Source organism: Sciurus carolinensis, chromosome 1, assembly GCF_902686445.1.
Source record: "Sciurus carolinensis chromosome 1, mSciCar1.2, whole genome shotgun sequence".
Taxonomy (NCBI): Eukaryota; Metazoa; Chordata; class Mammalia; order Rodentia; family Sciuridae; genus Sciurus; species Sciurus carolinensis.
The window spans coordinates 95,582,971-95,606,805 of record NC_062213.1 but is presented as its reverse complement, the minus strand read 5'-3'; the positions used below and the strand labels follow the sequence as shown (position 1 = coordinate 95,606,805).

Genomic DNA, 23,835 nt, shown 5'->3' with positions numbered 1-23,835 from the left:
AAGACAAATACACATTATGAGCAATAACAAAGATTAGAACAGAAAACTTGTAGAAGTATAAACTATCAAGTGTACTACTGTGAGTTTTTTATTTTTTAAAAGCTAAAAGTAGCATGTCATGTATCTTTTTGTAAATCAAGTCAACCAACCCTCTTTGGCGTTTTTAGGACACAAAGAACATCCTTTTAATTCCTACCTGGTGAATGATGGACGTCAGGGATGCATTTATCACCACTACACCATCCTTCAGAGCTTTCACTACATGGTAAGATCCATTTATGGTTGTTAGTTGTTCTTTAAAGTACTCCTCTAGAAAGCCATATGTAATCCTGAGATTCTGAAATCAGCACAACAGCAACACAAACCTGAAGATATGTTTTTTCCCTAAAGCCACCTGAATTCCAAAGTATATACAAAACTGTTACTATGCATTCAAGGATATATATATATATATATAAAAGAACAAATTTTTTGCTATCCCTCATGGAAATTCTAAGTTGGGAAGATGTAATTTTAAAATGATATTCATTTTTGAAGGTTTCATTAGTAGCAAGTATCATGAATAGGAGGAATCAAAACTACGTAAATTTTTCTATAATTTGTGCTATCCAATTAGTTGGTAGTTCTCAGAGGAGGAAAAAAAGACCCAGGAGCTTGAGTACAACATTTCACACCTAATGTTCACACTTCTACTCTCACCACTACAAAACTGAGGTAACCATTTCTGAAGTGAGGATCTCCTCCAGAATGTTATCATTGGCGCTCTCTTCAACTCTTTCCCATAATTCTAACTGAATTATTATTATTATTATATTATTTGCAGTGCTAGGATTTGAACTCAGGACTTGTGCTTGCAAAACAAGCACTCTACCAACTGAGCTATATCCCAACCCTGAATTATATTTTTTACTTCTGATTTACATTCCTCAAGAACAGAACTAGTTGATAATGATAATAATAATAATTATTATGTTATTATTAAAATAATAACAACCTAGTAACTTGCATTCCCAAAGATAAAGTCTGGAAATAAAACAAGAAAGAGGAACTTCTAATCAGAAAGGATGGTCCTCTCAAAGGGTTATCCATAAAAGGAGCTAGAAAGATACAAAAGAGACTCACATCTGAAATATAGACCTTTGTGCTGCTTCTATCAAACACTTCTACTGTAATACATACACCTGTCCCACCTCTAGACTCCATCGGTCTCCAGGGTAGACGGTGAAACCTATATACAGATCAAGAAACAAAAATATTAGAAGTCATCATGTTTCTATAATGAATTAACAACAAACACAAACTTTAAAAAGAGGAAGACTTGCTAATGGAGAGGTTTCATAGCAAATTGTTCAGTTCAAACTCACACTTTATAACAACATAGGGTTCCAAAAATGATGGTTTAACTTAGCTCATATCAGTATAAAGAAGTACTGTCACTTATATATGCAGATAAGATTAAACCACAATTAAGGCTTATTCAAATTGTCAGGCAATTCTAGCTTCTTTCAGTCAGAGTTTGTTTCAATAGCCTAAGGACATTAAGATTCCTTTGTCTTTTCTCTCTCTCTCTCTCTCTCTCTCTCTCGTCTTTTTTTTTTTTTTTTTTTGGTACCATGGATTAAACTTAAGGGCACTTAACTACTGAGACACATCCTCAGTTCTTTTTTGTATTTTATTTAGGGACAAGGTCTCCCTGAATGGCCTAGGGCCTCCATAAGTTGCTGAGGCTGGCTTGGAACTCATGATCCTACTGCCTTTACCTCCCAAGTTGCTGGGATTACAGGTGTATGCCACCATGCCAGGCTTTTTCCTTGATAAAGTCTCATTTCCTAACCCAAAGATTGTATTACAAGGAGTTCACATTGTTTCACAGTCTGTTTCAAGATGTTTCCCTGTTGCAGATAGCATTTAACCAGAATAATTAATCAAAACATGTCAAGTGAAGTTGAATTGAAGTTAGTTAGGTATCAAAATGAAGGCTGAGACTTCTACAGGTCTCTAGTTTTTAATGCACTCATTTTAGTGAAGTAATTTATTCAACTTTCTGAAAAACATTATTTAAAAATACCTAAAAATCCAGGCTCTACAACATATATGGTGCAATTTGGGAGTCCAGACACAGACCGCATATGGACATCTTAATTTTTGCTTAAGGAAATCATGTGAGCCAGAGTTGGGTGAAAATATAAAGGTAAGCTACCAAAGCAAAGAATAACAAACACACAAACAAAAATTTGTCTTGTATTTCCTTCAGAAAACCAGAATTTAAATGTGTACACTTTTGAGAAAAGTCTGAGGGATACTTAGTCATCGCAGGAGTCAGGTATCCTTGAACTTCAACTTTAAGGAGGGTAGAATGGGAAAAAGATTATGCCCTACGTGTTTTTAATTTTTAATTAAAAAAATTTTTTTAGTTGTCAACGAATCTTTTATTTATTTACATGTGGTACTGAGTATCAAGCCCAGTGCCTCACATATGCCAGGCAAGCGCTCTACCACTGAGCCACAACTTCAGCCCCTACCCTGCATTTTGAAATTCATTTAGCTCCCAACTCTTTCTCCAAATAAATTCTTACATAGGAGTCCAAAATGAAATTCAAAATGAGGTGGTACCATTCTGGAGGAAGAGACCTTTTGGCTGAAGAGAACAGTGAGGATGGAGGTGGAGGGAAGTATACAACTTGTTACCCAGCAACATGCATAGGGCTCTGCAGGTAATTTAGTTTCAAGATCACTAGCTGCAAATCTTTTCTCTTTGCCGTCATACTTCTAGGTCACTCATACATCATGCTACCCACTACCCCTTCAGTTAAATTATAGCATAAGTACATCAAGCATGGTTGCGCACACTTCTAATCCCAGTGACCCAGGAGGCTAAGGCAGAAAGATCACAAGTTCAAGGCCAGCTGCAGCAACTTAGTGAGACCATGTCTCAAAATAAAAAAGTAAAAGGTCTTGGGGTTGTAGCTCAGTGGTAGAGCAACCTTGAGATCAATCCCCAGTTACCCCACCAGCCACAAAAAAAATTAGAGAAGTACAATTTATTCTAATATCAATCTATATGCAATCTATAAGGAACATGCTTCCTTCTTGAAAACATATTACATCTAAAAGCTAATAAGAAATTATTCTGCTCTGAGAAATAGGTATCTAAGATGACTAAACACTCATTAATTCAAAGTACACTAATTTAAAAAGTTGTATTAATTCAGTCATGGACTAAGGTTATAATATATCACTATATTTTACAGAGGGAATGAAAGTAAAATAATATTATTATGAGATCAAATTTTTAAAAATATTTTTCTAGTTGTCGAAGGAACTTCATTTAATTTATTTATATATGATGCTGAGAATCAAACCCAGTGCCTTACACATGCTAGGCAAGTGCTCCTACCACTGAGCCACAATCCCAGCCCTTGAGACCAAATTTTTAAAGTTGCTGCATGTACTCCAAATGAGCTATCAAGACTATCTATATACAATATATAGATAAAATTAATATGTTTATTAAAAATATTTTTAAATTTATTTTATTGTAAACAAATGGGATACATGTTATTTCTCTGTTTGTACATGAAGTAAAGGCATACCATTTTTGTAATCATAACATCTACACAGGGTAATGGTGTTTTGATTCATTCTGTTATTTTTTCCTCCCCCCCACCCCTCTTTTCCCTCTATACAGTCCCTCCTTCCTCCATTCTTGCCCCCCTCCCACTCCCCATTATGTGTCATCATCTGCTTATCAGTGAGATCATTCGTCCTTTGGATTTTGAGATTGGCTTATCTTACTTAGCGTGATATTCTCCAATTTCATCCATTTGCCTGCAAATGCCATAATTTTATCGTTCTTTATAGCTGAGTAATATTCCATTGTATATATATATATATATATATATATATATATATATATATATATATACCACAGTTTCTTTATCCATTCATCAACTGAGGAACATCTAGGTTGGTTCCACAATCTGGCTATTGTGAATTGAGCAGCTATGAACATTGATGTGGCTGTATCTCTGTAGTATGCTGATTTTAAGTCCTTTAGGTATAGGCCAAGGAGTGGATAGCTGGGTCAAATGGTGGGTCCATTCAAACTTTCTGAGGAATCTCCACACTGCTTTCCAGAGTGGTTGCACTAATTTGCAACCCCACCAGCAATTTATGAGTGTACCTCTTTCCCACATCCTCACCAACACAAAATATACAAAATATAAGAGCTAGAAGGAAATTCTGAAAATACACAATCCCTTTATTTTACAGATGAAACATCCTCCACACTTCTCTAAACACAATAAAATATTCTACCTTCAAGTTAATCTTTCTGTGTTTAAATTTCATTTTCTCTTGCCTGTCAGAAAACTTGCTCCATCAACTTGCTCTCCTTTCCCCAATATCTGCCATGGTAAAATTTCTCCTATTTTTTAAAAAAGTTATTTTTAGGTCTTTTCCAAATTTCTACCTGTTTTTCTTTTTCTTTTCAATGCCATGGTGTTTTTATTAACAAGTGTCCCAGAACTTCCTACTTAATATAACCTTTCAGTCTTGATCTTACTTAATACCTCTTTTAAGTTCCTCACTTGTGAAACAACTCTCCTGGTTTTCCTAAATTTTTTAATTTTAATTTTATGTTATTTATTGATTGCAATGCTGGGGATTTAACCTAGAGGTGCTTTATCACTGAGCTATATCACCAACTTTTTATTTTTTATTTTGAGACAGGGTCTTGCCTAGTTGGCTTAGGGCTTCACTAAATTGCTGAGATTGGCCTCAAATTTGTGATCATCCTACCTCAGTCTCCAACCTTTCACACGCCTGGAATTACAGTCATGTGACTCTGTACCCTGATCTTTCTTCTTTACTTCTCTCTCTCTCCTCTCTCTCTCCTCTCTCTCTCTCTCTCTCTTTCTCTCTCTCTCTCTCTTTGGCCAGAGCTGAACAAATTATGAATAGTCACCATCCATTTGCTCAAGAAAGACACATAAACAGACAAGTATGATGTATATTAATATTTGCTATTTGTAATGATAACAATATGAACTAGAATATGGAGAAAATTAGGTTTACCTAGAGAGTTTCAGGGATGTGCCTGACACATACTTGACTCAACATAAACTGAAATGACGTAGTTTACCTATTTTATAGGTACTCCTTGGTTTTGTTTACAAAAATCCTAGGCACCTTAAAATCACTAAAGAACAACCAACTTTGGATCAATAACTCTTTAATATGTATTAGATAAATAATAAAACAGCTAACAACCATTCTACAAGAAGTGCTGTTTATCTGTCAAGTCTGGTAGACTCTTACTAAGACTACTAGGCCCTACATAATCTATCCCTTGCCTACTCTGTTGCCTCTTCTGATCCCTTAGTTTCTTCCATCATGCTTCTCTTTTTTAAAATATTTTTTAGATGTTGATGGATCTTTATTTATTCATTTATTTATAGTAGTGCTAAGAATACACCCCAGTGCCTCACAAATGCTAGGCAAGTGCTTTGCCACTGAGCTATAACCCCAACCCCCTCCTCATGCTTCTTAAGAATGCCAAACATGAACTGGGGCTATAGCTCAGTTGGTAGAGTGCCTATCAAGTATAGGCCTTGGTTCAATCCCTAGCACTGCAAAAAGAAAAAGTAGATATAAAGAATGCCAAACATGTTTTCTGCTTCAGAACCTTTGCAATTGCTATTTCCCCTTCCTGGAGCTCTTCACCCGATATCTGCAAGACTCATTACTTCCAATGTCACCCTTATCAAAGGGATTTCCTTAACTCTCCTGGGTAAAACAGCAGCCTGTAATCTCCAGTGTTTTGACCATGATAGAGCACATGGTAGGAATATTACTGATATTTACTAAAGGAAGTAATTTTTTTAGATTCTAACATTTAAAAATAGGAAATGCTTCCAAATTAAACACTGAAAAACAAAGTCCAAATCATATTTCAGTTTTCTGAAAATTTAAATCTTCATTCTTTTTTCATTAATTACAATAGAGTTCTATGCATCTCTCTTTGTCCCATCCTTACAGAGCAGTTTTAGTGAATTTTTAAAATTACTCTCAACTCAATTGTTTAAAATATTAACTAAACATCTACTCTGGACAATGCCATTTTCCTCAATTATCATGTGAAAATAGGAAAGAACAAATTAAATAAAACTCACATATGTTCCTCTAAACTCCATTTTCCCCAGTTCCCTAATTTTAATTGATTGAGGATACAAATAAACATTTAAGTCAATAGATCACAAGTTCCAACTATTCTCCTTTTCTTATCTATCATTTGTTAGAAATTAAGACAATAATAGTTCTTTGTTAAAAATAAATAAATAAAACACATAGAAAAACAGTGCAGTTTGCTTAGCATGTATGAAGCCCTGGGTTCGATCCCCAGCACACCACACACACACACACACACACACACACACACACACACGCAAAAGATCAACAGTGTATTATAATCAATCTTAATAAACTATTTTACCAAGGAACATGTCTAACATGCTCAGGAAAGTGTAGATTGGCCGATGAACTTGAACAAAAGAAAAGGATACTTTTGTGAACAAAGACAAGATTAGTTTGGCCTAGTCGGAGGGCAGTCACCGTGGCTGTTTTCTCATCCAGTGAAGCTACTTTCCCAGAAAGAGACCCATTACGTGTAACTCTATGGTCTTGTAATTCCAGTGTATAATGTTCCAGGGGAAATTTCACCTCTGTAAGACAGAAAAGACATATAAACGTAATGACAGAGTTACTGTAGTGACTAATGGTATACCACTGGATTTTAAGAGGAAGATTGGGAAGCAGGCCTTTTTAAGTGTGATCTGCTTCTAATTTTTTCCCACCATGATGAACTTCTACAGGTAGCTATTTTATGAGGAATACTATCAAATGATTATTGGTATTCTTGTATTTTTTTTTTTTTTTTGTACTAGGGATTAAGCCCAGGGCACTCTACCACTGAGCTGCATACCCACTCTTTTTATTTAGAGACAAGGTCTCATTAAGTTGTCTAGGCTGCCCTCAAACTTGTGCTCCTCCAGCCTCAGACTCCTGAGTAGCTGGGATTACAGGTATGTGACTCTTCACCCAGCAGTATTGCTTGTACTCTTAAAAACTAATGAACTGCCAGGAGTAGACCATCTTGGACCTGTTAAAGATATGGGGACTATCTCTGTTCAGTATTAGTTCAAGTACAACAATTACAAAGTACTTTATCACAAAATTTTAAAACACAAGGAAATATTTTTCATATATAATGTGGGGTTGCTTGTTATGTCATCACAAAGGATCTGAGAAATGTGAGTCACAAGAAAAGATAAATAATCTTACCTGTCATTCTTCCCTGAACCATTTTTGCAACTTGGTATTTAATATATGCTCTACTAAGAGATAAATATCATGGGATGGTATAAGAAATATTTCTCCAAAACAAGCAGTCGGATCAGTGCTGCTGCCACTTTCTAAAAGAGGAAGGAAAAAAAAAGTTTCTATAGGTAAAATCCTCAAGGCCATTTTCCTTATTAAAAGCTTACTTCATATATATTTCTTTAAATTTTTTAAATAAAGATCTTAATAAAAAATAGAGTATTACTCAAAAATATAAATATTTTAATAATGCTTTCATAATCACAAGTATAATTTCAGTTAGTCTGAAAAGTGATCATGAATCTTACTATTGTAATGATGTTCTAAGTCACTCAGACTAATAAAAAATGAAAACACTTCTAAAAAAGGAATAGCAGGCAAAGAAGTAAGTATGCTGAAGAAAGGTAAGACTTGACTACATGCCACAGAAATTCTTTTAGCCAATCTCCAATTAACTGACACACCAGATTACATTACTTTCTCCTCCATATTGATTCCTGTGAGTCAATATGTGACTTACCCAACACCAGGTTGTTGGGCTGCTAAGATCTCTACAATTTATATTTCCATCATATGAAAAGTGCTTACCAAAAAACATTACCTTTTCCCAAACCTATTTATGCAGCTATAACTGTAAATTTATATACATTAAAATAAAAAGTATGGATGTGAAAAGAAAGCTGTTGTTTTTACAAAAACATTAAATGTTTTGAAAAGAAGTTAAAGGCAAGTTGCTAATAAGTGCTATTAAATTAGATATGAAATGTGAAGGACTAGGGAGGAAATCCTTGAAAGTTAAAGAACTCTATATTCTGATTGCTTCAGATGTCTACATGTTCACTTGATCATAGAAGAAAATGAAACTAGAAATAGAGGTTTATACAAGAAATAGTATGTAGGTTTCTAAACAATGAATTTACAGCTAAAAGAAAGGCTTTGGATTTATATCAAAGAATTGGTGAATAAAATGCCAGTCATATTTATAATCAAAATAGTTCCTACTGTAAAATATGTTATTGAGAATGTTTTTAGAGAACATACCAGGCATATTTGAAATTACAACCAAATAGTACTCCAAAATGTTCAAGGAATACAAAAGTTTTTTTATGTTTTTTCACTTCAAACAATTTTTTAAATTAAATGACCAACTACTGGTCCAAATCATATTCAAGTTAGGTTTCTTATCAGGTTATCATGGATAAACAGAAGAAACTATATTTCCATAGGAAGATTATCAGATGAAAGTTTATAGCACAAACTTTTTACCTTATAGAATTGTTCGTAAATTCGAACTTTTACAATAGCAGCACCAGTCCTAATTCCAGACACCAAAATCACATCTCCTTGTTTCTCTTCATTTTCCATCTCAGCTATATAGTGTGAGGAGAATATTCTGCTTCAGAGAATTTTAGAATCCTAAAGACAAATAAGATTGGTTTTCAGCAGAATCAAACAATGTGTTCTTCTAAAAGTCCCTAAGAGATTTTAAACACAGTCTCTTTAATGTCTATACAGTGTAGAAAGTTTTAAAATTTCTGACTATAAAAAATACTTAATGTGACTATGGCTAAAATTGTTGTAGAACTAAAACCTGGGTTGTCAGGGATCTATTCTTTGAAAATAAAATTCCATACCATTATCTTACTCTATTTCAGCAGACAGCCCGAACAACAAAACTGCCAGGAGATACACCTGACTCAAATGATTATATAGTCCTGAGCTCACAGACTCCTCTACAGTAGCTCAAAATAAGTTATAATAAAGGTACCTACATATACTGTATATCCTTTTGTCAGAGACATTTCTCCTGGTCAATTTATTTGTTTTAAAAAAAAGTCCAGACAGTAGGATTATCAAAGTCCACACAAACAGTTACTGTTCAGTATGCCACCCAATGGCAGATGTCCTCCTTCAAAGAGAGATGATTTATGTTGGTTTCAAGGTTACCTAATTTTGCTAGACCGTTCTTCTCTTGCCGGCTCGTTATCCTGGGCAATGCTCCACTCAAACATCATCCCTGCCAAACTACTAAAAAGTATTTCCTGTAGAGCAAGCCAAATGCAGACAAGATAGAATCACATATTCAAAAATGTTCAGTATTTTTGAATAGAAAAGAAAACCTAACTAGAACGCTATTTTTATGCCTCCTAAGTAACAAATAGAAGCATTAGTGAATTGAAACACATATATATGAGGAAGATCCCTGCACAAATAATATGTGTTGCTGCTGTACAAGCTTTCTTATATAGCAAGAAAGTAAACAGAACTCAGTTGATTGCCAATTGACAAAAATTATGCCACATTCTTTCTATAGAAAGGATCCTTATAACTACTTGATGGTTTACCAGCATCATTAATTGTGATCTCAGTTTTTATAAAAACTGGATTCCAGAATATTTCACTTTTCAGTTTTTAAAAAATTACTCTTGTCAAATGTGGTGGGTGCATGCCTGTAATCGCAGCAGCTGGAGGGGTGGGGCTGAGGTAGGAGGATTCCAAGTTCAAAGCCAGGCCGCAGCAATTTTTCAAGGCCCTAAGCAACTCAGCAAGACCCTGTCTCAAAATAAAAAAAATAAAATAAAATAAAAAAGGACTTGGGATGTGGCTCAGTACTTAAGTGCCCTGGGTTCAATCCCTGGTACCAAATAAAAAAATTAATAAAAATTTAAAAATACTCTTACTAAATAATTTAAAAAGAAAGTGGTAATAAAATTATTATTATTATTTTTTTGATGCTAAGGATCAAACCCAGGGACTCATGCATGCTAACTAAGCAGGTCTTGGGCATGCTAAGTAAACACTCTATCACTGAACTACATCTTTAAATCTAATTGTATTTAATACCGTATTACAGTATTAATGGAGTATATTTAAAGCAATATAAATCAGTTTAAAGAAAAATAACTTAATCAAACTTTTACACAAATTTACATTTATTCCTCCTGGCCTATAAGAAGTGAACTGACTGATCCAAAAGTAAAGCTAACAGGGCGGGGGATATTATTTAGTGGTAGAGCTGATGCTTAGCATGTATACAAGTCCTGGTTTATAATCTCCAGCATTAAGAAACAAAACAAAACAAAACAAAACAGAAAATATCAAAAAATGTTCTCTGTTTTGGTACTGGTATTGAACCCAGGGGTACTCAACAACTGAGTCACATCCCCAGTCCATTTTATTTTTGAGACACTAGTTGCCCAGGCTGCCCTTGAACTTTCAATCCTCCTGCCTGAGCCTCCCAGTCCCTAGGATTACAGGCATGTGCCACACATCCACATCTATAGAGACCCATCAACGGAAGCTCAGTGGCACAATTTAGATATTTAAGAAAGCTCAGAGATAATTAATAATAGGAAAGTTTATTCAAGAATTAGCTAATACAAGAACATACTCAGAATCATATTCTTCATCTACATGACCTTCAAATGGGGAAAATAAGTCTTATTTCCATCTACTTTTATCACTCAAGTTCTGTTTCTGTGAGCTAAACATAAAGAATATTACTTTATTTTAGGTGATTTGGTTGAATACTCTAAAGTTCTTTACCTTCTGCATCCAATGCCCTCACCATCAGTTCCAGAGGTGAATCATCTACATAGAGTTCCCGGGTCCGAGATACAATTCATGGCTGTCTAGCACATCAACCTTAACATCACAGCGTAGTTCATGATCATTCACTTCAAAGTATCAAAAAATGAGTATTTAATTCAATAGTCATGAATCTTTTAAATATTCAAATACTCAAAGCATATTCTAAAGTTTATAAGAAAGGAAGACTGACAGATACCTTTACCCACAGAATAAAATGGCATAATGACAAGATCTAAGAATTTCTGTTGATAATAAGACATAGACCACTGGTTTCCAAGCACTGATTTATAATGATGCTTTCACTTATTTATGAAAAAATGAGAAAAATAAGAGTTTTAAAATAGTGAGTAATAGCAGGGCATTGTGGTACATGCCTGTAATCCCAGCTACTTGGGAGGTTGAGACAGGAGGATCACAAGTTAAGTAAGACTCTGTCTCTAAATAAAATATAAAAAAGGGGGGTGGGAGGGGGGGGGGGGAAGGGGAAAAAAATAACAGAATGAATCAAACAACATTACCCTATGTAAATTTATGATTACACAAATGGTATGCCTTTACACCATGTACAAATAGAGAAACAACATGTATCCCATTTGTGTACAATAATAAAAAATAAATAAATAATAATAAAAAATAAAAAAATAAAAAATAAAAAGGGCTGGGGATGTGGCTCAGTGGTTAAGTTTCCTTGGATTCAATACCCAGTACTGAAAAAGAAAAAAAAAGTAAGAAAATTAAATTGTTTAATCACACTATTAATTAGTTGTATCATTACTCTAAAGGAATATATACTTCATTATCTTTTTAAAAAAATTTTTAGTGTAGATGGACACAGTACCTTTATGTTATTTATTTTATGTGTTGAGGATCAAACTCAGTGCCTCACATGTAAAAGGCAAGCACTCTACCACTGAGCCACAACCCTAGCCCCTATTCTTATCTTTTTAGGTGGTAATTTTTTTATGAAGTGAAGATGTTAGTAGACTTAAAATGTATTTATTTAGGAAAAAAAATTGGCAACCAAATATCAGTTCTAGCAACCTCTCTCTCTTTTTTTCCTCTCATTTTTTTTTTTTGGACCTTGAGATTAAAAACCCAGAGACTTACTTTAGACCAACTAGGGTTACAGTCAATATACTCATAATGAAACTCAGAAATACTAACTGAAAGAGTACAAAACAAAATGAGGATGAAATAAAAACTGTTTTTTACTACTGTCTTTGAACAATGCTCCCTCCTAACTGAAATTCCCACGTATGTGAGAACTATCATATTTGCCTTTAACTATACATTTTTAGTTTCAGCTTCATTCGCAAGAAACAAAAAATAAGATAACTATCACTATACTATCCAAAATCCCTAATACATATCAGGGGCTTGTCCCCACTTTTTGAATTTTAAAATCAAAGGAAAATGTTAATCAGATAACATAGGTAAATGCCCCTCAGTAAAGGCTAAGGTTCATCAAAATAGGCTTATTTCAGGAAATGGTATATTTCTTTCAAAAGAGGCATTAAAAATTGAATTAATCATCCTGAAATTACTTTTCTGGATATACTAGAACTGAACAAATAAGTAAATATGTTGTAGGTAAGGAAGGTGAGGTTTCTCCCTTTCTGAGAAATAAGTTGCAAATAAGCAAGAGAGGAAGGTCAGAATGAATCCTGTGGTATAGGATTAGATATGCAGATAGCTACAGAAATAAATGTAGATATGTGTATATATATAGGTTAGAACACATACATATATTTCCTAGTTCTGTCTACTGAGAGGACCTAGAAGCAGTGATATCTCAGTAGCAACAGGCACACTTATGTCCAGATCTTGGTTTCTAATATAATTCTCATTCTCTCTCTCTCTCTCTCTCTCTCTCTCTCTCTCTTTGGTACCAGGGATTGAACTCAGGGGCACTTGACAACGAGCCATATCCCCAGCCCTATTTTATTTTATTTAGAGACAGGGTCTCACTGAGTTACCTAGTGCCTCACCATTGCTGAGCCTGGCTATGAACTTGTGATCCTCCGTCTCATCCTCCTGAGCTGCTGGGATTATAGGTTTGTGAGACCATGCCCGGCTAAATGTAATTCTTTAACAAAAAGAAACATAACTCTCTGAAGAAATGGTTACTCACGGAAAATAGAAGATGAACCCAATTCATCTTGTAGAGTTAAAAAGGAAGTATTAAAACATAAATCAATAACAAAAAATAAAGCTATGTACAAGTTCAAAGAACACAGGAGCCAAGCTGAAACTTACTTTAGAGTAACAAAATAAAGTATGAAGCATTGCATGATAACCCCCCAAACAAAATAAATATCCATTAGTCATACTGATGTAAATAATAATAAATGGATAACAGAAATTATTCATAAGACATAAGACATCTTTCTTTCATAAGAACACTAGTTAAGAGCTGGAGCACATGGCTGTAATTCCAGCTACTCATGAGGCTGAGGCAGGAGGATAGCAAGTTCCAGGCCAGCCTCAGCAATTTAGTAAAGCCCTAAGCAACTTAGAGAGACCCTGGGGATATAGCTCAGTAGTAAAGTGCTCCCAGGTTCAATCCCCATTACCCTCACCCTCAGCAAACACAAAAAAAAATCAAACAAAACCCCAAAACAATACTAGTTAATAAGGAATGAGGGAATAGAAAATCCCATCAGAACACAGGGTAATAAGATTCATGGATAAATACCAAAATGAGAGGGTGAAATCTTAAGGAGAAACAAATATATCTAAGTATCTTCCCCCAAACTTACTGTGGTGGTGAATACATGTCCACAAATTTTTCTTTGACATTTTTTACTCCAGGAGGTGAAGCTTAATTCTCCCTTCCTTTTATTGTGGGCAGGATTTAGTGATCACTTTACTTTCTTTTTTGAGCATGTTACCCATGCTGATCTGGAAAATGTGGGTTCAAGAGACCCTCCTGCTCAGTCTCTCAAGTAGTTGGGATTACAGGCATGTGCCACAACATTCGGCTTAGTGATTATTTTTTAATTAACAGAATATGGGAAAGGGAAAATGGAAACTTTGGAGTGGAGAAACCTAACAGATCCATCTTAACCATGAGATCAAGTTTATCATTGCCAGTGAAAAATCATGTTGATTACCATATACTCCCTAATATAATGCAATTAGAAGGGCTCTTCACATCTGGATTTGTTTTCCAAAAAATCCATAACCTTGAGGTAATCATGAGAAAACATCAAACCAAAATTGAGAGACATTCTATATAACACCTGACCAACACACTCAAAATGTCCAAGAAATTGTTACAGATAAGAGGACACTGAGGAAACATGACCAGTTAGCTTAGTAATATAGTGTCTTATATTGACTCCTAGAGTAAAAAGAGGTCATTAGTGGAACATTAATGAAAACTGGGTGAAGGTTATATGAAAACTCTTTGTACTATCTTTTCTCTAAATCTAAAATTATTTTAAAATTAAAAAATTAATATTCTATTTGATAAATATTTAACTGAAGGACAGAACCTGAATTAAAAGAATTAAAAACCAAAACATGGAGTTTATGGACAAGAGCCAAGAGAAGTTAACTCTCACAGGCTCTACTGGTAAAATTACCATTAAGGAACTGTACCAGGTATGGCAAAGGAAGGAAGGAAGGAAGGAAGGGAGGGAGGGAGGGAGGAAGGGTGAGCTCAGATAATACATACATTGATAATTAGGGACTAGATATCTAGCAATAAATGGGAAACTAAATCCCTTTCTTCAGTGGAAAAATGTGTTGGGCAATGAAAGAACAAAAGCTGCTGTGACCTTACATAAAATATAAAAAACCTTGTGCCCACTCATCTGACTACTTCAATTGCAGGAAGCTTTTCAATACAAGGCCATGGATCATAAAGAAAAAAAACATTACTTTGGATGACTTATGAGTAAATTTTGAGTAATTAGGAAAATTTTCATTTAACTTACCTGCTCTTAAAGTGAAAAGTAAATAAATAACTTTATTAAATAATATAACAAACAATTTTACAGGTCCATATTCTGAAGTATACTTCAGGTTCATACTGGAAGTGGGTAGTAAATAAAAATGAGATAGAGAAAAGGAGAACTGATCTAGGGAGATGGAGAAGGAAAAACAAAACAAAACTAAGAATGAAGTCAGAATTAAGAGAATCAAAGAAACACAGAACCATAGACAAAAAGAGGGAGCAGAAACTATGTTTGCCTTTCCTAACCTCCATACCTGTTCTAGCTTCCAAATCAACTCCTTTTTTTGTTTGTTTGTTTGCTTGTTTTGTTTTGTTTTATTTTGGTTTTGGTTTTGGTTTTGGTACTGGGGATTTAATCCAGGGGCCCTTTACCACTGAGCCACATTTCCAGTCCTTTTTTTTTTTTTTTTTTTTTAATTTTGAGACCAGTTCTCACTAAATTGCTGAGGTTGGCTTCAAATTTGCAACCTTCCTGTCTCAGCCTCTGGAGTTACTGGGATTACTAGCTCATGCCACCATACCCAGCCCAACTCCTGTTGATTATATTCCACTGCTGCAACTAGTCAATCAGTAAATACTTACTGAACACTTACCAAGTGCTATGCACAGTGCAAAAGGTACTGATCATCCCATTTTGTTTCCCTACCCAAACCATTCAGTTGTCCAAATATTTTCATCCTCTATGTGAACTTTTTCACCTAAATTTATGCCATCATCTCCAAACTCCTCTACCTGTTCTGTATCTAAAGGCTAGATATCACACTATAAAAATTCATATTCATATATTCATGAACTACCATTGGTAGGATACAGAAAGGTTGCCTCTAGGAAAACCAAGATTGAAGAAATATCTACTTTTCACCCTTTAACCTTTTGTGTTTTTACAATGTTCAAATCTAGGCGATATCTAGTCAAGAAGAAAAAAAATTAAAAGAAATCTACCATTCTTACTATATGGAACATGCCCACCTCAGGTCTCTTACTTTTACTCATCATCTGTCATAGCCACTGATTTTCTTTACCACATCATTATCAAAAATCACCATAGCGGTGTACAGTGGTACATGCCTATAATCTCAGCAGCTTGGGAGACAGAGATAGAGGATCCAGAGTTCAAAGCAGCCTCAGCAAAAGTGAGGCGCTAAGCAACTCTGTGAGACCCTGTCTCTAAACAACAAAATAGGGCTGGGGATGTGGTTCAGTGGTTGAGTGCCCCTGAGTTCAATCCCCAGTAACCTCCCACAAAAAATCACCATAAACAAAATTCTCTCTCTCTCTTTTTTTTTTTTTTTTTTTTTTGGAATTGGGGATTTAAGCCAGGGGCACTTTACCACTGAGCTACATTCCCAGCCCTTTTTATTTTTTATCTTGAGACAGGGCCTTGCTAAATTGCTGAGGCTAGCCTCAAATTTGCAATTCTCCTGCCTCAGCCTCCTGAGTCACTGGGATTACAGGCATGAGTCACCGTGTCTGGCTCATAAACAGAATTCTTAGTATCTAAATACCAATGGAATGCTTAAATCTTTTTTCCTTTATAGGCACTTTATAGAAAGGAGGCAACTCAATAAATATTTGTTGAAAGAATGAACAATTTCTCTTGGGCATGTGCTTCCCTTTCCAAATGAGGTCTTTCACCCCTTTCCAACTGCCCATTTCCAGTCAGATAAGAATGCAACTGATAGGTTATTGAGACTGGCATTTATCACTGCAAGCCTCCATCATCTACATGCACAATTATATTAATAGTAAAATTGGGAAAAATGTTTTTTTTTTTTTGGTATGGGGATTGAACCCTGGGGTACTCTACCACTAAGCTACATCTCCAGATCTTTTTTTTTTTCCCTTCTCCTTTTTTTTTAAGAAAGGGTCTCAATATATTGCTGACTGGTCTTGAACTTGCTTTCCTCCTGCCTTACCCTCTTAAGTCACTGGGATTTCAGGCATGCACCAGGGAAAGGTTATTTAAAGGTACTTAACTTTGGAATATTTTCCACAAGTCAGATGAATTGAAATTGAAACCAGATTTGACATTTTTCCTAGTGTGAATGAATCTTTTGTATATGTGTGTGGTGCTGGGGGGCAGGGTTGTTTTACCACTGAGCTACAATACCTAGTCTGAATCTTTTGATACAGAATGAATTAATGTAGTTGAAAAATAGTTTTGTGACCATTCAGTGTCATGAAGCTCCATATCCTCCTCTATTCCTCTATCCTTTTTAGCTTGTTTGCATCACATGGTCCTAAAGACTCATTTTTGAGAATTTTCTACATATTTTGTGGATTCTTAGATACTTTTATTTTTCTCTCGTAGTACTAGGGATTTAACTCAGGGGCACTCTGCCACTGAGCAACATTCCTGGCCAGTTTTATTTATTTTTAAATTTTGAGGCAGGGTCTCAGTAAATTGCCCAGGTTGACCTTGAACCTGTTACTGGGTCTCAACCTCCTGAGTCACTGGAGTTAGGCATGTGCTACCCATGTCCAGTTTAGACACTCATTTTTTCATATTTTAACATCTATGAAGTTGAGAGTTAGCTTAGTTTTGTTTTATTTCTGGGTGTTTGTGGTTTTTTTTTTTTTTTTTTTTTTTTTTTTTTGGTACTGGGGATCAGGGATCAAATCCAGGGCTTTGCACAGGCCAGGCAGGCACTTCACTGCTGAGCAACTCCTTTAGCTGAGACTCATCTTATAATTGATGACATCTTACAAGTTCTGTCAGTCAGGCAGCAGTCATGACTTAATTGTCATTGATAGCACATGTGAGAACATTAAAAGGATGAGCCTCAAAATTTGTAGAATTAGTATGAGTATTTGGAAGAAAATCTGGTGGATAGTAGCAGAGAACTCTTACCTCTCAGAAACCAAAGGTTAAGAGGAGGGTTGGGAAAGGTGATAACTCAGTGCTAGCGATCTTTCCAAAATGGAAAGAAAGAGATTAGTTCTATCTAATTGCAAAGTTAATTTAAGAGTAGCTTTGAGGCTGGGCTGGGTGGTACAGTCCTGTAATCTCAGTGACTCAGGAGGCAGAGGCAGGAGAATCACAGGTTCAAGGCCAGCCTGGGCAACTTAGTGAGACCCTATTTTAAAATAAAAACCAAAAAGGGATTGTGGGTGTTACCTAGTGGTAAAGTACCCTGGGTTCAATCCCCAGTACTGGGGGGGGGGGGGAAGGAGTAGATTTTAGAGATGCTTTTGTTTTGTTTTAAATTGATTCTTTTAAGAAATGCTGCATTATAGCCAGGCATAGGAGCACATACCTGTAACCCCTGCTACTTGAGTGGCAGAAGCGGGGACCACATGCTTGGTAATTTAAAGAGACCATATCTCAAAATAAAATAAAAGGGCTGAGGGTATAGCTCAGTGATGAAGTGTTCATCTAGCATTGTATGTATGCTCAGTTCAATCCCTAGTACTGCAAAAATATATATAAATAAATAAAATTTTAAAAGCCATACAGATATTTCCATTATATTAATATGGTCATGAAGTGCTAGAAATAAAGGGATACCAAGACTCCTGCCCTGATTTGAATACAATAGCATTTCTTGAGCAGTTTTAGACTAAAATAGAATACAGTAGTGTGTCTCAAACTATTATGTAAATGACCTGGCGGGGGCAGAGGGAGGGGGCTTAAAAGTAATTCAGTGGTAGCATATGCTCAAGAAACCCTGAGTTTAGTCCCCAGCAAACAAATAAATAAAATTTAAAAATAAAAAGAGGAGCCAGGCACACACAGATAATACCAGTGACTCATTCCATTACTCATGTAATCCCAGTGACTGCAAAATAAATAATTTTAAAATAAATTTTAAAATAAACAAATAAATAAATAAAAATAAGAGGCTGCAGGTGGTTCTGTGGTACAGTGCTTGCCTAACATGTGCAAGCCCCTGGGTTTGATCTCCACTACTGACAACACAAATAAATAAGTAAATAAATTAAAAGAAAAAAGAATCATCTGGGGAAAGAAGGGAAAAATAAAAACATTCCCCTAGAGAACTTGTTAAAATACAGGCCCCTAGACCCACCCCAAAGTTTCTGATATAGAAGACTGGAGATGGAGCCTGAGAATTCATGTTTCTAACAAGTTCTCATGTGATTTGGATGATGCCAATGATTCACATTCACAGCCCATACTTTGGACTTTTTAAAAAAATTGTTTGTTTAACGTTAGGGACTAAACCCAGAGGTGCTCTACCACTGAGCTACACCCCAGCTCTTTTTATTTTTTATTCTGAGAGAGAATCCAACTTGTGATCCCTGTGGCTCAGTCTCCCAAGTTACTGGCATTATAGGTGTGTGCTACCACACCCCGCTACACTTTGAGTACAAAGGCACTAATCTTTGAACAGCCTTTTTCCTCATTCCAGACCAATTTTAGACCTTATCACCTAAAGTAATTCTAGATGAATGATTACTTCCTCCCTATATTGATTCAAACAACTAGTTTCCCTGGTATAAGTCACCATGAAAGGTGCTGTATATACTAAAATGGAAAAAAGAAAAAATGTCAGAAGATGATGCCACAATCAGGGATTATACCACAGGTATTCTTTTCTCTAACTCTTATCATTTGAAGTCAATACCATTTGTATTACTCATCTATATCGGACCATTCTACCCCCAACAAAGTGTTATATAGTTTTTACTCTCAACATACCTATTTCCCGAGCAAGAATAATACTGCTGAGGCGTATGGGTTGGGTAGATTCAGCAATAAGTACAGCTCTTTGGGAACATAAGGTGCCATTTTCATATAAAGGCTCAACAGTAACTGCATCATGATGGGTAGAATGCCTGCCAGAACAAAATACTTGAGAGTGTGAAATCATGGGTTAAAGTTAATTTTTGTTGAAGAGATTTCTATGTGTCTTCAATTTTTACATGCTACCCCGTATACTAAAATGACACTCTTTAAAGTAGGAACATTTGCTGGGCACAATGGCACTGGCCTGTAATCTCAGGAATCAGGAAACTGAGGCAGGAAATCATCCTCAGCAATTTAGCAAGACCCTCAGCAACTTAGTGAAATCATCTCAAAATAAAAAATAAAAAGGACTGGGGATTTAGTTCAGTGGCAAAGAGCCTCTGGGTTCAATCACCAGTATCAAAAAAAAGAAAAAAAAAAGTAGGAATATTGTTTAGGGAACACAAGAATCGAAATGGGAGAGATGATCAGAACTTTTTCCTAGTGATTTTTTGTGCAAAGTTCCTTAAATTAGATTCCTCCCTCAAAGTTTAAAAGAAGATTAATGTTAAAATAAGATTGATTCTTGGCTGGGGAGATAGCTCAGTTGGTAGAGTGCTTGCCTTGCAAGCACAAGGCCCTGGGTTCAATCCCCAGCACCACAAAAAAAAAAAAAAAAAAAAAAAAAAAGATTGATTCTTGCCTCCATCTGTAAAAATAGCATTGATGTTGTTTCCAGTAAGAAGGAGGACTTTTTCATACTCTGAGAAAGAATTTCCTCTAATCCTAGAAACTGGGCTGCTATCTAAGATGGAAAAGTTGGCTAAATTATGAGGTGTGAATCCAACAAAAAACGCCAAAAAAATTCATTAATATTTCTGGATGGATGAAAGGAATAGTTTTCAATTCTGGGAAGATTCCTTGCACTATCCTCTCAGTTGGGAAATACATTACACTGGCTCATCTTATAAGCTTAATTCCCCTATACGTCCTCATAAAATGAAAGATGAATTTCTTTCTTGGAAAAAACTGCATTGCTTCTTTTAGGAGACAGTAAAGGGAAATCTACTCCACTTAGGAGGAATGCTCTGATGTCCTAGAGCTCACTTTGGTTAGGTTCCCTCAGTACTTAAATAAAACAGGTTCTCTCACACTAGAAAATGTCAAGAAGCTCACTGTCCCACAGTTGAGTACCCCTTGTCCTCAAATTTCCAGTGAGGCTCCTTGTATAAGGGGGAGACAACTTTTATATCACAGGCAGATCTCATTTCCACCCAAGATGATATTCCAAGAAGCTTACCCTTTGTGGTCTCTGCGCCTCAGTTTCCTCATAAAATGGAAGTTAACAATACTTACTTCTTAAGACTGTAAAAAGTAAATTAGTTAACATATGAAAAGTGTCTAGGTACTCAATAATCAGCTATTGTTTTAGGACCCTCTTGTCCTTGGTGGGGAGTTTCACACCCTGTCTTTCTGCTTCTGAAATTTCCTCAGATCTTGGAAACTCCCTCTCTTTCATTGTTTATATTCTATCACACTGGGGTCAACCATATCTATGGCCTCCAAAATGGGGCTTCCCTGTCCCCTGACAGCTGTTCACAGAGAGTCCCCGTCCCAACACACACAGTGAAAAACAGTTTCATATCCCAAGAATCTCTCATATAAGTAGGCACACCATGCGGGTCTGGCCCCTCTACCCCCAGTGACATCATACCCTTCTCTACAAAGCAGGACCCGTCACACCAAGGGATCACACAGCATTCCTGTGGAGTCTTACAGAAGTAACACCTCCCATCCTTATTGGATGGTATGGCGGTACATAATCTCATAATCCCACAACTCCCTCACCAAATGTAGCAGCCCCGCTGTGCCTCCAGCAGGAAAGGCACCCGGCCTGGCTCTCGGCCAAAGGGTAGCAACACTTGTGGCACGTTAAGTTTGTTGGCTAGGGTCCCAAACAAAAACAATAACAGCAACAGAAGGCGATGTAGACGCAAGCAAAAGAAGAGCACTGTTGCTCCGAAGTTTGTCATGGCGACCGCCAGGTCTTAGGTTCCCGCCCTGCGGCAGCTCTACATCCACACCAGCCAATCCGAAGGCACTACGTTAGCAGGAGGTGGGACTTTCCTTGCTCGGAATTGTGGGAATTCAAGAAAGTGAAGTCCGTAGCCAAGGTATTGATTTTTTTTTTTTTTTTTTTTTTTAAGGAATTTAAAGGGATACATTCCTAGAATTGCACTGCAAGTGTTGGGGGTGTAGCTCAGAGATCGCGTGCTGGCCTCGCTTGCTTACTTACTTGCTTAATATAAGGCCAGGGATTTGATATCCAGTACATCCCCTCCCCTGCAAAAAAAGTATGGCAGGTCTTTTTAATAGTAAGGAAAGAGCAGAAATGTATATAAAAAAAGTCTCCAGGTTTAATTTCTTATTCTGTTGCTTATTGTTTGGCTCCTAGATTGGAAAAAAAAAAAATTTTTTTTTTCCCCAATAATTTCCAGTCAGCATTGGTCTGTACCTATAAACAGAAATTTTCCAGTCTATAAACAGCTGGACTTTTTAACTATAAGTCAGGTACACATCGCACTTCAAGGTCAGAGTGCAGGAAAAGCCAGACACTTGCATCTCAAAGGCAGCTTTGAATGCCATCCTCTCATACTGCCTGTCTCTAAATTTTAACTTGGGGAGCACTTGTTAAATTAACTTTTCTCCAAATCTCCAATAAGGTATTAATTGAAAGACCTGTCTTGGAACAGTTTACTAAAACCATACATATAGGATTATGTGATCAATATCATATATTAAGTAGCACAATAAATCCATGGTTTATAATAATTCACATGATTGTAAAGAAAAATGTTTAGTTCAGCCTGAAGAGGCCAGTGTTAAGTAACCTTAAAAGGTCTGACACAATATTTCTAATCTTCACTTTACCCTGACAATGTATGTTATCTCCATTTTACAAGACGACACTAAATTATTTACATCAGGAAATACAAGTAGGAATTTGAGAGCTGTTTTGAACCCAGTCTTGGTCAATGTTAAATCCTGTTGCAAACACCCAATGATACAGCTCAACCTCATAGCTCCTGTGGAAAAAGCATATTTGGTTTAATAAATAAAAGTCAAGTAGGTCTGAGGGTTGGAGGGACTGGTTCTTTATTTCAAAAAGACACTTGTCAATATTCAGTATCAAAACAGTTGCACTATTGGTTTCTCTTTCTCCCAACTGGCCCCAAAGAGACCACAACAAAGGAGAGTACATTTTAAGCCAATAAGCTGCAGGATGTACACCTAACAGACCTCACAGAAACCTCATCTAAAAGTGGGGATTGGGTTGTGGAAGAAACTTTGAAAGATCAGCACACTGCCAGCCCAGACTGTAGGACTCTCACAGCCAGATGGGGTGGCCAGGTACCCCAGCCCCAAAGATGCAAAGTTTCAAAATAATATAAAATTTAAAAAGTTTTGTACACAAGCTATTCAAGATTCTCCAGCACTGACTGATACAAAGCACAATGAGATGGCACTTTTAGATACAGCAGCTTCAGACCCAGAAAAGGGTGATGAGATGAGTTTCATATGGCTAAATCAGTGGTAAAAACATAATTCTCTTTTTTTCTTTCTTTCTTTTTTTTCAAGGAGGCAGGAGAGCAATTAAGTGGTCACCTCAAGATTAAGGGGCCCATGATCCATTCTGTGAACACTTGGAAGGGGGTAGAGATGGGAGAAAAATTTGGTCTCAGGGCTAAGGATATGGCCCAATGGTAGAGCATTTGAGGAACATGCAAGAGGCCCTGGGTTTAATCCCCAGCACTACAAAAACAAAAGGTCTCAGAGGTTTCCTCACCATCTTAATTTGGTCATTTCTGATGAAAAAAAAAAAAAAAAAAAAAAAAGTAAAAAATAAGAATAAGTTGTCTAAAGATACCTTAAAGCTAAAAACAAAACAAAACCTGAATAGCACAGTTTTTGTTATTTGGCTAACTCCTCTTGGAATCACCTTTCTGGTTTGGCTGGTACTTTGCACAGAGCAATGAGGTTTCCCATAGTACAGTCTTTCCCTGGGCTCCGTTTGGCTTTCAGTAAGGCAGGCCCATTCCTCTTCTCCTTTTCTACAGAGAGGGCAGTAGGGATCAGGCTGGAAAGTTACCCTCCAAAAGTGAGAAAGGAATTAGATTGATGCTTCAGAGCTATGAAATTATTTGGAATGTTTTACAAA

General features: G+C 36.1%; 1 protein-coding gene across 1 annotated transcript in view; it reads right to left on the bottom strand.

Annotated features, from left to right (window-relative positions):
- Window positions 1-21,649, bottom strand: part of Nup210l (nucleoporin 210 like) — a 126,479-nt gene extending 104,830 nt beyond the window's left edge. The window contains 15 exon segments of the mRNA XM_047557337.1: window positions 197-337; window positions 1,123-1,175; window positions 1,178-1,228; window positions 2,069-2,137; window positions 6,564-6,722; window positions 7,342-7,392; window positions 7,395-7,433; window positions 7,436-7,472; window positions 8,644-8,759; window positions 8,762-8,793; window positions 9,325-9,412; window positions 10,918-10,998; window positions 11,001-11,054; window positions 19,590-19,726; window positions 21,465-21,649. Coding sequence (XP_047413293.1) covers window positions 197-337; window positions 1,123-1,175; window positions 1,178-1,228; window positions 2,069-2,137; window positions 6,564-6,722; window positions 7,342-7,392; window positions 7,395-7,433; window positions 7,436-7,472; window positions 8,644-8,759; window positions 8,762-8,793; window positions 9,325-9,412; window positions 10,918-10,998; window positions 11,001-11,054; window positions 19,590-19,726; window positions 21,465-21,649 — 1,293 coding nt within the window.
- Window positions 21,650-23,835: the final 2,186 nt, after the last annotated feature.